The sequence below is a fragment of the Sminthopsis crassicaudata genome, chromosome 6, assembly GCF_048593235.1.
Source record: "Sminthopsis crassicaudata isolate SCR6 chromosome 6, ASM4859323v1, whole genome shotgun sequence".
Classification (NCBI taxonomy): Eukaryota; Metazoa; Chordata; class Mammalia; order Dasyuromorphia; family Dasyuridae; genus Sminthopsis; species Sminthopsis crassicaudata.
This window is the reverse complement of record NC_133622.1, coordinates 11,900,611-11,914,999: the sequence shown is the minus strand read 5'-3', so window position 1 is coordinate 11,914,999 and position 14,389 is coordinate 11,900,611. Positions and strand designations below refer to the sequence as shown.

The 14,389-nt window shown below is 38.5% G+C and overlaps 1 protein-coding gene across 3 annotated transcripts in view; it reads right to left on the bottom strand.

Annotated features, from left to right (window-relative positions):
* Positions 1 to 14,389, bottom strand: part of SLIT2 (slit guidance ligand 2) — a 344,055-nt gene that overhangs the window by 46,324 nt on the left and 283,342 nt on the right. For all 3 annotated transcript variants that reach the window (XM_074275110.1, XM_074275109.1, XM_074275107.1), the window contains 3 exons: positions 8,449 to 8,573; positions 8,075 to 8,172; positions 6,653 to 6,792 (listed from right to left, as the gene is read on the bottom strand). In XM_074275110.1, coding sequence (XP_074131211.1) covers positions 6,653 to 6,792; positions 8,075 to 8,172; positions 8,449 to 8,573 — 363 coding nt within the window. The remainder of the gene's footprint in view (positions 1 to 6,652; positions 6,793 to 8,074; positions 8,173 to 8,448; positions 8,574 to 14,389) is intronic.

Below are 14,389 nucleotides of genomic sequence, written 5' to 3'. Positions count from 1 at the left end.
CAGAGCACTTCTGCAATTTATGCATTATTTGGACGGCCCTGTGATTTCTTAAACGTCAGGGACAAGAAGGATGATGTCTACTTCCCTCACATTTGTTGGAAAGACGTCACGGCAGAGCATGGGTCTTAGAGTTCCAGTCCCTGAGTTTTGCCACTTACTAGGCATGTGGTCTTGGGCATCCACATTTGTAAAATGGATATAATATTATTAGTAGCACTTGTTACGCCTCCAATTTTGCGGGGAAGAACCCAATGGGACGATGCATTTTTAAAATGTGCAAATCTAAGCTGTTATTATTATTGTTGTTGCCTTCTTTTTGAAAGCTGAATGCTCAAAGTGATTCAGAATCTTTACAGTTTGTTAAGTGAGCCATACTTTGCTACATGGGGCAGCTAATAAGAGAGTTTTCTTCTAAGATATTTATTCTCTAATCACAGAACTATTATTGTGCAACTCTGATACTACTATGGAACTATTTTGCTTCGGTAAAACAAAACAAACAAACAAACAAAAAACAAAAACCACCAAAAAACAAGGATTCCCTACCTGTTTAGAAAGCATTCGTTTTTTCCCCAAGTTTAAGTTGATTTTAACATTGTTGAAAAGAAAGGGTTATAGAAAAGAAATTCCTAATGAGAAATTTCAGTTAGTAAGGCAAACTTTGGGAAGAAACAAGATCTTCCAAAGGCTGGAAAATTGAACTGTTTCCATGATTTAAAGTAGTAAAACCCTGCTGTGTTTTTAGGAGGAAGAGGAAAGATATGAATTCCATTTAGGAAACCCCATGGCACTTCCAGAGAGTCGGAGTTCTTCCCCAAGATTTCTAATATCAATATTCTCCTATTGATGTTACATGGCTGTGAATTATGAAACACAGAGAGCTCGAAAGAATCGCCATAGTAAGTTGTACAAAGGATGATGAAGAGGGGAATGGCAGGGATGCACAAGCAACCTGTGGCCCTCGATGATTTGTATATGACGTGATGGAAAAGACATCTTCAGTGACCCTTGTGAGCCACAAAGCTGGTCAAGGAGTGAGCGGGAAATATAACAGATGAACAGTGCAAATGGTAAAATACTGAAAGGACAAGAGGAAGTGCAATCAATTTTCTAATAAAAATTTATAGGACGTGGAAGAAAATCATGCCTGACAAGAAGGTTTGAGTGGATAGAAACATTTATGAAGATGAAAATCATAGATCCTTTAATGTGCTTTTTATACCCTATTTAATTTGATCCTCAGAAAAAAACCAGTGAAATATATAATTACCTCAGATTTATAGATGAAAAAATGAAGATTTAAAAAGCCTTCACTGCCCATTGCTTATGGTAATACATTTAATAAATAATTATAACAGGTCGCATTCAAACCCAAACCTTATCTGATCCCACGAGCTCTGTCCTCCCTACTATACTATGTTGGCTCTCACCATATCTTAAGAAAAAATAAATTGCATCAATAGCATTATAAATAATAAAAGAATGAATATTTGGGCAAACAAGATGCAACTGGTACATTAATTTACTAAGAACTAGATATATTGTTTTAACTCCTAAAAGAACATAAATCTATATTTGTATACATAGTATAGATGTTTTAAATTACCTTCAGACAAATAAATGATGCGACTTGATAGCTAAAGCATTACCAAAAAAATAACCTTAATTTTCTATTATCAGACATTCCACTTTGTAATGTCTAAGATTATTTGATTGCTAAGTATGTACTGAAGTCTAAATGGAATTGCAACTTTTTTTCTTGAAGACTGAACTCTTCTTATTTCATAATACTGAAAAATAGGGTGCCTAAGGAGCATCACAGTGCACAGAGGCCTAAAGTCAGGAAAACTCACCTTCCTGAGTTCAAATCTGCCCTCAGACATTTACTAGCTATCGGGCAAGTCACTTAACTCTTTTTGTCTCTGTTTCCTCATCTATAAAATGATCTAGAGAAGGAAATGGCAGACGATTCCAATATCTTTGTTTAAATAACCCCTGAATCACAGAGTCAGATGCAACTGAAAAATGACTGAAAAGCAGCAAAACCTAAAAACATCTTGATGATTAGTGAAAAAAAAGTCTAATCATTTAACAATTACAGAATAGCATGCATTGGGGTTTCTGTGTAAATTAAAAAATCTGAACTCTGGTCAAAATTATGTAGTATCTTTTTTACATGAAAACCTTCCCCTTCTCCTTTCTTCCCCCCAATTTAGCCATGCTTCTTATTGCAGTGACTTTCTACACAATTTTTTGGAGGGGAGAATGTTGCTTAATACTGTGTAGCAAACTATTTGAACATGAGCAAAAGCCTGTATGGTGAGCTTTATAGCATTTATTTTCTGGAATATACCAAGCAATGTTCTATCTGTGAAAGTTGTATCCCAATCTGAGAAGACTTGGAAGAGATCTGTGATTTAACTAGGATGGGGATTCTAAGGCTACAAGACTTTCCCTACCAATTCGAGCAGACCTCGGCTTCCGTGTCCAGGTCGTAGAGACTTGTTCAGAGTCCCACAAGCAGGACAAACCAGAGCTTGGCTTGAGCCCAGCTGCTCCTGGCCTTGAAGCCAGATATTCATCACACCATACACCATGCTGCCTCTGGTTACTCAATTTATAACAACAGTATTAGACATTTGAGAATGGCAGGGCTTTTCCTCCTTCCATGAATAGAACTAGGATAATCGCAGGACATTCGCCATCTTGGAGCACATGTTTCTTGTTGGTATTTTCCAATAATTTTAAATGTGGGTAGGTGTCTCTAATTATATCTACATACGTCCACAAACATATATATCAAGGATATACGTGTCTGATCCAAAATCTCGATTGGAGTTTTCCCGTTATTTCTTTTATGATGCTCACACAGTAGAATCCATGCATCTTTACAGGGAAAGGAAAGCAAGACACCAGAAAGAAAAATAGGCTGAAAATACGACTAACCTTTTTCCACCTCATTCAGATTAGCAGCTGGCAGCACAAAGACAGAAGAGACAAGAGACTTTTACATTCTAATACAACAGCACAGCACATCAAGCCAATGCACAGCTACCGCAGGGAGATGCAAGGTCGACATAACAAAGTGAAGCAAGTTTCATTAAAAAACTACAGCATGGCAGCAGCACACAAACCCCCACAGAAACACACAGAAACAAAGTTAAAAGAGGATGTGCCCTCCCTGGCCGTGGAAAACCCATCCATCTGGGTGGCTCAGAGTGCACCGCTGATGGTATCGTGCGAAAGAAACAACTGATTGATTTGGAAGATGGACGATTAATGGCAACTATTTAAGCACCTTGATTTTTTTAAGTGAATGTGATGTAATAAAAATAATTCAAGTATACTCTGTATAATTATGGATTGTGTTTTAGGGTTTTGCCAATTTCTGATTTGCATTTGTTCTTCATTTTTATTTTGATATTTATCTATATTTACTGCTAAGTTCTAGGGCACTGTTAGGTCACACAATGCTTGCGGCATCTTTGTACATGACATTGAGATTCTAGCATTAATTAAGAAGCATAATCTTGTCATTGTAGGTCCAGCATTGGGACTGGTAGAAAATATGGAAAGCCAGAGTATTTTTATTTAGATTCAACACCTAAAGTGACAGCAGCTGTTAGGAAACAGTGTCAATTTTCAAAACATCATCAACAAGGCACTGCACACCCCAAATTTTTTTCTGGTTTTTGGCTCATCTTGTTTAAGAAATGCTTTGAAGATTTACCTCCAATGGACATCTTGGTTGTTGAGAATTCATTTGAGATTGATTCCAATTATCTTATTCAGCCAGAATTAAATTTCAAAGTGCCTGATTCAAATATCACTTTGACAGTTTCAAGATCATATTCTTCATGGCAACTAATTGTCCTTTTTTCAGGATAGGATTTAAAGTTGTAGAGTTGTAGAGAATCATTATTTTCAATGCACTATATATTTATTAGAACAGATAACGACTTTAGATGGAGAAAAATATTACACATAAATGTAAAATTATTCATCTATCCACCTAAATATCTATTTATCTGTCTATTTCTTTATACCTCATTTTATTTTTCCTGGGAAGGGAAAGAAAAACAACACTTCATTCTATATAACAAATCTAATATTATACACTATATTGTTTTAGTCACTTGAAGCTTTGGAAAATGATCACTAAAACCCAATGAAAATCTTCCTCTCATTTTGTTGTGAATACATCCATTTTCACTGCCCATCCTTTTGATTTTCTTTTATGTACCTAATGGTTTCCCTGTCAGTTTGCTTTACATTCTCTGTGATTTAAGAATTTTGTCTTTACTTGTGCTCTTAAAAAAGTTAAATAATTGCTTTTGCAATATGAATTTACAAGGTTTTCTATGCTGTTTTATTTATTCCTCCTTAATGGAGTTCACTTATCTCTCACTGTAAGGCTTTGAGGGGCATTGGGGAAAAATGCAAAACCTTCAAAGAAAAAGCAATTTGTGACTTGAGTGATTTTTAAACAAAGGCAACATTATTTTATTCCCCGAACAAAACAGTGTTTCTGTTTCCAGATCTCATGCTCGTTAATCAGCATTCCAAAGTTAAATTTAAAACAATACAGCCACATTAAAAAACAGTCCTCCCTGACTGCAGGCTTGGATGAAGCAGGATATGAAAACCCTCAGGCCCAATTTATACTTTCCTATAATTAAATGCGCATCTATGTGCCACTGATTTCAGTCTTTGCAGATGGCTGTTTGATATTTTGTAAATGAGCTCATTTCACATATGGACAAGAACGCCATGGATGCTTCAGCTCATATTCAGAAAACTTCCATATATACTGGAACTCAAATTCAGAAGCTTGGGTGCTCTGCAGTGGTTAACCACTGAGGCAAGGGCAAGAGAGACCAGGCCAAAGTCCAAATGATTTTAAAAATTCCAATTTTTGTATGAATTCTGCTGAAGAGTCATCATCTTGTGGATCTTCTATCTTAGAAAAAACCTGATACTTATAATCTATCAAATATGGTTCCAAGTGTGCTAATAATAATCGAAATGGTTTGGTTTTAGACCAGTTTGAAGAGTTCTTCTATACATATGTGCTGAACGCAAAGGATTATTTGAAATAAGCAATGGCCAATGTGAATGGCAAATGGACAGGCTTCCGCGTCCGGTTTCCCTTATAGTTTTTTGGAGAAACATATGTGGTTATTTGTTTAAAAAGTGATTTGGCAGTGCTCTATATATTTTAGAAACAGGTTGGAAACAGTTGCTGTCAGTAAAAGCCAGGTGACTGATAATGTTTCGTAGCATAAAGCAGAGGAATTGGTAAACAGTTCCCACTGTGCCATAAAGAATCCTTAAGGCAGTTCTGAGTACAGCAGATGGCAGAAGGAGCTGATAGGAGTGTCAGGAAAACAGCTTGGAGAACATAGGTGTACACACAGGAAGAAGGCTCAAAAGAAAGGCAGAAGAGATGAAAAAACAACAAGCAATGACTATGTTAATGTAAAAAAAAGGGTTTAAAGAGAATAGAATCCAACTCCTCATGTAATATCTTATGTAAATTAACCCGCAAATGGGAAAAAAAGAGAGTCACTTGGAAAACAAAGTCTGCCAAGCCATTACTTCTGTTTGTCCAGGAGCTTATCAAAAAGACACACACACACACACACAGAGCCCCAGGCACATATTACAATTCCAATCTGTACAATTAAAGAAGTGAATCTTGGTTTCCTGTGGTTGTCATTTTACTAAGTGAAATATTTAATTATATATTAATGGCTATTCAAGCAAATATTCTTGAAAAACTCCGAGGTAATTGGGGAATCATTCCTATAAATCCGATATAACCTATTTTTCCCATTTTTTTTTTTCTTTAAAAAGCAATGCGCAACCTTTGCTTGTAAATATCAGTCTCCATGTACTGGATTAAGGAATAAGGTTATTAAAATGTAATGTTAATTTTGGGGAAAGGAGATGACTATTAATTACCAAGTAAGTCAACAGGAATGGTTGAAGCTAACACGATAGGGCACCTCATAAACTTGATGCTGACTTTATATCAAACTAGTTTTGTTTTTTTTTTTTTTTTTTTTTTTCAGGACAAAAGCATGGGCATGTCCATAAAAATTCATAGGAGAAAGATGTTGAGCAGTATGGGGAGTCTGGGCAAGCTAACACTTCCTGTTCTATTTGGGTGTCATTTCCCCAGTATTATTAGGCCATCAGATAACGCTTTATGAAGCTATGGTGATAGAAAATACATAGATGAAGAAACTTATACAGACACACATGAGTTCTTTCAGAGTCACTGGGATCTGACCGAGGAAACACAACTCCCCTTTATCATACCTCCATGAAGGGGCTGGTTTGTACCGGGACCTTCTCTGTCCACTGATACCTTTCATGGGTGGGAATAAAAGCTCCTCCAGGCTGGCTGGCCCGTCTCTCGGGCTCTGGGCCCTTTCTCAGTCGTTTCACCTGGAGGTCTTGAGCTCACCCCCAAACCATCCACAAGCCATTTCTTTCTTTGCCGCCTCTGAGATTTCTGACACTACCCATCCCTTCCTCTCCAAGCCCCAGTACGTGTCATTCCCCACGCCCAGTCTAGTCTCCTGAGATTTAAGCAGAACCCCTGGTCTGTCGCTGTCACCCGTAAGTGAGCCAGAGGACGGCCTACCTGTGTACTCAGGGGGGCAAAGGCACGTGTAGTTGTTAATTCCATCGACGCAGGTGGAGTTATTTTCACAATCATTGTCTTCACAATCATCAACGTTCACTTCACAATTTTCTCCTTCAAATCCATCAGCACAAGTACACCTGCCGACCAGAGTGGAGGAAAGAACAAACATTTCCCACTATATTTCTGAACATTCAGAGTTCGTGTTCTGAAAATTACGGATTCACCAATTACATAGCCTTTAAATGTGGAGAAATTGAGTTTTAAATGACTTTAAATGACATGTTGCAAGTACCAATTTAAAATAATGCCCTGAAAGCCAGAAACTAAAAAGCCTCTTTGGAAAAGGGAAAATCATGCTTGTTTTTTATGATGGCAAATGGTTCCGCGTCCTTGAAAGTCAAAAGTGTGAGTAGATTTGCAAGTCAGAAACCCAGGCAAAGTGTATTCTAATGTCCCAGATGTTTTCAAATACCTAGTGGGGCTGCCGTGACATAATTTGTGATTCTATTGTGAGGTTGCTCATGACTGATGAACAGCTGGTTTGGATTTTAAGTAGAAACCTATTATCCTCTCTCGGATGCCCTTGACCTGGAAGTGGGGGAGGAGACAGAAAAAGTTGGTTTTTGGTGTTTTGACAAACTGTGTCTGTGCACCTTCAAGTCCTCATTAAAATATAACTTTGACGTGGTATAAAATGTTTACAATTTAAGCTTGATTAAGTGGCCAGATAATCTTTGGGTACGGTCTAGATGGAAAATATAGGGATAATTTCTTAATGAATTGCAGGAATGAAGAATGTTTCTTTTAAGAGTGGCATTTCTAACAAGCTTGAGCAGTAGATTAGCATTCTTATGTGAAATTATTAGAGTCCTTTAATAAAGAACTGTATTTCATAATTCATGAAGTACATCTGGAGTAATTGTACTGTATGATTAAATAACTCCAGATTAAAAATGCTCACAGCATGTTTATCTACTGGCATAGTGGCTTGGAAATGAATCATTAATTTTCTGTTTCAGTGGGATTTACATCTTATCATTTACATGCTGTCTGTTAAGGCAATATACAAAACAACAGCTGAATGTGAGACTTTCAGCAGGGGGCTAGCCAGCTATTAATTAGCATAATGGAACCAATACCAGGTCTCTCCCTGATCTGCCTCGACTAATCATCATGTGTTTTTTGTAATTCTCGTTTTAAAAAGCACACTGAGATTTCTGAGGACACCAGAGCTTTAACGTTTCAATGCCACGAGGAGGGACCAAAATGACTGGAACTTTTTCAAAAGATTCTCCAGTTCTCTCCCTTTTACTATCTGGGATGTGACAGGCAAAGCCATCTTTTGGGATTCATTCCTTTTGGATTTCTTCTTCCAGAGTTTCAGGGTCAGAAGAGTTTTTTCATGTGCTATCAACCTACCAGAATCCATCTTTTTCTCCTTCTTTTAAATGGCAAGTTCCACCATGTTTGCATGGGTTACTGATGCAGGAGTGGATCGGAACATCACAATCCTGGCCCTGGAAACCAAATGATCCAAGAAAGCACGAGTTGAGTATCAATGAAGTAGAGCTTTTAGTACATAAATGCAAAGAGAAAACTGTTCTCCTTCCTTTCTTCTTCCCTTCCCTTCCTCCCACCATTTTTGTCTTTGTGTCTGTCTCTCTCTCTCTCTCTCTCTCTCTCTCTCTCTCTCTCTCTCTCTCTCTCTCTCTCTCACACACACACACACACACACACACACACACACACACTTTTCTTAGGCTGTCTTTTTCCTAGCCTTCCCCTCCACTTACCTTGAAACCATATGGACAAGTGCATCGGTAGAAGTCGACAGGATCATTGTTACAGGTGCCATCATTTTTACACGGGTTAGATAAGCATGGACTACATTTCGCGAGGATGTTAACATCCACAGGACCTAAAAATAGTTTCAGAATCTGTATTACCTAGAGCTCCTTCATTTATTGCTAAGAATTTTCACCATTCTTTAAAGGACCAGTGAATTATCTTCATTATTTATATTAGTAAAATCTCAAGATACAGTTTAAGTTTTTCTTTATGCTATCATTAAAATTCACCAATAAGGTGATTCCTGACATAGTATCATGGAAATCTTTACCCTCTGGGGATTATTCTATCATAAATATGTAAATAGGCACAAACAAGTAAAAATACTTTTCATTTTCATAGGACTTTTTTTTTTAAGGGTTCTTAAATCAATGAGTGCATTTTATTATACTTGGATAGATTTAGATCTTAAAGAGACTTCAGAAATCTTGAATCACTTTACAGCAAGGCACAGAGAAGTGTAATTATTTGCCCAAAGTCATATAAGTAGTAAGCAGTAGGACTGGAATTCCGATGCGGGTCTCTAACCCCAGTCAGGGCATCCAGTGCGCCATTTTGCTGCACTGTATTTTTTAAAATCCTGTGAGATAGAGAAATGAAGGAATAGAGAATTAAAGTGATTACCCAGGTTCCTATAATTAGCTAGTGATAAAATAAGGACAAAAACTCCATCTTCCTGGCTTCTAGTTAATGTTTTTCCTCCGAAAGGAGGCTGAAGAAACACTTAAAATTTTTTCTTTCCTGCTTTTTTCATTACTTGTAAAGCGGGGACCTAGGAGCAAAGGATTGTGGGAGGACAATAACAAAGGAAATAACTCTTCTGTTGGGTAGCTTCCTTATGGGAACAACTGCAGGGAGTTTTGATGTCAAAGTAAGGCTCGGCATTGTTAGTTTAGTTGGTTGATGCCTGGTGCTAATGGGGCCGAGGTCACCGGTTCAATCCCCTTAAGAGCCAGTTTGCTTTCGTGGCTGAGTTCCATGACCACAGACTGCACCCTTAACCCTGGCCAGCTGTCTTGGAAATATATGCCATTGGTTCCAAGGGGGCCTGGAAAAGGGGCTGCAGAGGAGATGAGTCAGTGCAAATTCATCACCTCCACGGGAAAACAACTCGCACCCCGTGCTAATTGTAGAGCGGCTAAGCAGAATTATCTCTGCGCAGGAAACACGGGTGGATGGGCCCTTGATTACTGTCACGGGGGTGGTGGGGGCAAAACTGTGCGGCCTTCGCCCGATTCACTTTCTGCCTGCCTCCCCCCAGCAGGGGACAGTCGGGCTCCTTCATGGGGCTCCCAGAGACTTCAGATTCTTAGAAGTAAAACAAGGAATGGAAGGGGTTTTCTTTTCAAAGAATAAACTGTATAGCCACTTTTAAATATGTCAAAGATACATGTTTTCTTTCTTTTTTAGGAGAATGTATATGTGTTTGTAAATATAAACACATATAAAATATGGCTTCAATGGAGATAGTACCCACCCCAGTAAGATTTCTCATATATATGCACATATGTATAATATTTCATGTTTCACATACTCATATACACAATTAATTATTGTCACTTTTAAATGTATATTGACATATAAATGTATCCCTGTGTATGTGTGTGTGCATGTGCGTGTGTATGTGTGTGTGTGTGTGTGTGTGTATTTGTGTGTGTGTGATGTCTTGCTAGGGAAAATGCCCTCTCCTCTGAAGCGGGGGGCCACCTCTCTGTGCCTTCCCATGGTCAGGGACTTTACCCCTGGGCTGCTTGATCCTGGAGGGCAGAGCCTTCCAAAGTCAGCCAGGCTGCTTGCAGCAGACAAGCAGCCCTCCCTGCTCCCTGCTTGAAGTCTCAATGGGTAGCAGCTCCTAGAACTTAAGAGCTAAAGCACTTTCGGGGTCCCCTCTAAAGCCAGACTGGACTCTGCAGAAGTACTTTATGGTAGGAGTCACTGACAACATAAAAAAAGGGAAAGTGTGGGCCAGGTGCAGAGAAGTGTCACAGCCTCCTCCCTTTAGAAGCAGATATTATAGCCCCAAACTCTGTGTGTGTGTGTGTGTGTGTGTGTGTGTGTGTGTGTGTGTGTGTGTGTGTATACACACACGCACACATGCACACACTGGTCCATGAAGTTGTCACAGAACACTGGGCCTCTGATTCTGCTCTTATTGTTCCCTCTAAGAAGGGAGAAGCCCGGTGGCACAGTGGGAAAAGCGAAAAGCGCTGGACCCAAAGTCAGGAAAACTCATCTTCATGAGTTCAAATCCAGCCTCAGGCACTTACTAACTTTGTAACTCTGGGCAAGTCACTTAATCCGGTCTGCCTCCGTTTCTGCATCTGTAAAATGAGCTGGATAATGGCAAACCACTCTAGTATATTTTACTAAGAAAACCCTAAATGGAGTCAGTCAGGATATGAATGAAACAGCTACAAAGGCACTAGAATTTAATTTGAGAATCAGTAGTAAAATACCAGGGACAGCTATATTAACATAAATCTTAAGATAGAACGTTGGTATCTGCTGTCCCTTTAAGTGTGATATAAATCTGCCTTCCTAGCCTTACCTCAGACTGCTTCCCTCTCTGAGCATTAGATCCCATTCATCTCTTTAAAAGTTTCAGGACTGAACATCTTCTATTCCTTTGCTTGGACTGTTTCCTTAACTGGTTCTATAGCACTATAACCCATCCTGTTCCGTATCCCTGTCTCTTTCCATCTGTCTGTCCATTCTATCGGTCCATCCATTTTGAGATCCGATCATCCATTTCAAATGTGCCTTTCCCCAAAAAAGTCTTTCATGATTCTTATACCTTAAGGAATGCTCTTTCCATCCTCAGAAACCTCCGCCATTCTCATCCAGCCCACCCTGGAGAATTCTTCTCTTTTCATGTTGCTTTCTTCCACTTTATAATTACTGTACAGTGCTGCAGAGTTGTCATAGATGATATCTTCCCTTGCGTGATTGTAAGCCCCACGAGAACAAGAGCCGATTATCTGGGTTTGGTATCTCACTTAATACCCACCAAACCGCTTTGTACTTAGTAGCCCCAGATAAATGCAAAGAAAGACTTCTATGTATTTTTTGTTGCGGTGGTTTTGCGCTCTGTTCTCCTTATTTTGACAGGCCTAAAATTACATTGGGCATTCGTGGACTGATCCCAATGCTGATTGGTACTGAAGCTTTAACCAGATCATTTTTTCTGACTTTGACTGGTTTGTCCCTCTTTAGGCGAGCTGGTTATCTTATTATCCTTGAGGGCTCATCATGTTAGTGAATGTTATAGTGTGGACAATCAGCCTTAGCCCAGCTGTATCTCAGAACACAAAAATCAAGCAATCCACCACTCTCCGGCTCCTTAGTACCATGCTTCCTAGGTCTGTGCTGCCTTTTCCAGTGGTTAGGAAGATAAAAAGGGGAAAATTGGAGAAGAAGCAGAAATAGTAGAAAGAGCTTCCATAGTTCAACATATCTTGAGCAATACTTAGGAAGCTTATATGATTTAACTCTATGCTGTCTTCTCACATTATTGCTGTTATTTCTGTTTAAAGTTTTATAGCCAGAGAGTTATTCTCACTATCGTTATTAATTACAAGCCGCTTTTATTTGTACTTCCAAAAGGTTTATGTGGATAGAAACACCGGGTTTATAGATAGAAATTTAGTTATAATTGAAAATCTAAATCAATTTTTCTCTCCATAAAAGTAATATATGTTTAATGGTCTCCTTGCCCTGACAAATTTCAGAAAACCTTGAGTGTTACTTTTTGTAAGGTGCAATCCAACAGGTTGTAGGAAGGAATTTAGTTCTACATCCCTGGACACTTCTATGACAAAGAAATCACCTACATGTATACCAGTGAGTAGGTTAACATTTCTTTTTTGGCAGGTAATATACAACTCCTCCTTTTTCTTAACTTCCTGGAAGCAACTGGTAGAACTAGGGAGAGTGGAAGAGAGATACATGAATGCCTTTCCTGAGTATTCCCCTTACTACACTTGATTTTCCCATCATAGTGAATTACTTTCTTCTCCTTTTGTTGTTCTTTCTTCTCCCATCATTCTATCTATCCTTATATCTTCCCTGACGTAAGTACCAGAATGGGCCTTCTTCCTGATCTCTATTAAAATTCCCCTTTTCTTTTCCAAGTAACTGTTCAGTAGCTACATTACTACTACTGATGAAAAGGCCTTTTCTTTTTATTTAGATTTCTTGTGGCAATTTGCCTGAAGCTCTTTATGCTTTTTGTGTCATTATTGGTGGCTGGTTATTTATGGACTTTGTCTTTCTTCTCTAAACTCCCATTAGATATTTAACAATTCTTGAGAATGGGGTCTCTGTTGGGATTCTTATTTGCTCCAGAATATAATACGTTGTCTTGTGCAAAGTGAGCATTTACTAAGCATCACTTGGATATGGGTTACAAGGGCTATCCCTCCTTAGTGCAAACTGCCTGGTGAAATCAGTTCTAAAGAAGAAAGATAAATTTAGTAGTGAATATTCTCCCTGCTTATCCCCACTCCTGACTGTGGAACAAGGGAATAGGATCCCGGTTCTATTTTGTTGGTTTTCGGAACTGGGGCCACGATTAAGAGGGACGGCCGGGGGCATTCGTATTGTGCCTCTAGAGGTGAAATTCTTGGACCAGTGCAAGACGGACCAGAGCGAAAGCATTTGCCAAGAATGTCTTCATTAATCAAGAACGAAAGTCCGAGGTTCAAAGACGATCAGATACCGTCATAGTTCCGAGCATAAACGATGCCGACTAGCGGCATAGAAGTGTCCAGGGATGTAGAACTAAATTCCTTCCTACAACCTGTTGGATTGCACCTTACAAAAAGTAACACTCAAGGTTTTCTGAAATTTGTCAGGGCAAGGAGACCATTAAACATATATTACTTTTATGGAGAGAAAAATTGATTTAGATTTTCAATTATTCCCTATTCAAAGGGAAGTTTTTCAGGCATCAAAGTATGGCTGGGAGACTGCCACCATTCATTCTGGGACAATCTCAAAGAAATCAAAATTCAACAATCTACATGCAATGTTTTGTAATCCCAGTGAAAATTAAAGGGAGAACTGGCAGCGAATCAAAATTTGTAACGACACAATGCAATGCTGTAACGTTCATGAAGATAGTGCTAGAAATGAAAACATGAAGTTGTCTTAGGATCATTTAACTAGGTGAGGGAGGAGAAGGATCCAAACTTGGGCCAGAAGTATAGGATGAAGCCATTAAAGATATATAATGGAGAAACTTTCTAAAGAAAGGGAGTCAGCAAATTCTAGGAATATTAGGATATTTGTCATTTTCTTCAGGGATTTTGGAAACAATTGGCTATTTCCTTCCGCACCTTCAAGTAATCAAATTATTTTGATCTTCAGGAAAGACAGCAAGAAGAGCTTTATCAATGGTGCCAATGGGGAACAGAACTGGGTACAACAAACCTCTTGTTAAGTGTGATCTTTATAATTGTAAGTTTTACCAGTTCTGATTCGAATATGCTGGCTACAAGAAAAAAAAACAACTATTTGTGACCAACTTTGGAAAATGTAGATACTTAATTCATCTTCCCATTGAAGATTTCTCTTTAATGATATATTTTATGTATTTTACCTTCTTTTCTACTTAAACTGCAGTGGATTTCAAAACACATTAAAATAATGTTTTCCATATACTAGTAACATACCCAGAAGAGAAAGGAAAAAAAAACTCTACTTGAAAACACAGATTGTTTCCATTGCTCTTGAAATGAAAGCACCCAATCTATACCCACTACTCTGATTTAGTATCACTAAGAAAGCCTGACAGCACAAGTTCTTCCATCGTCCACAGGCAGAGATGAGTTTGGCTTAATAATGCAAAGGGCACAAAGTTTTGATGAACAATTTGTCTTTGCCATT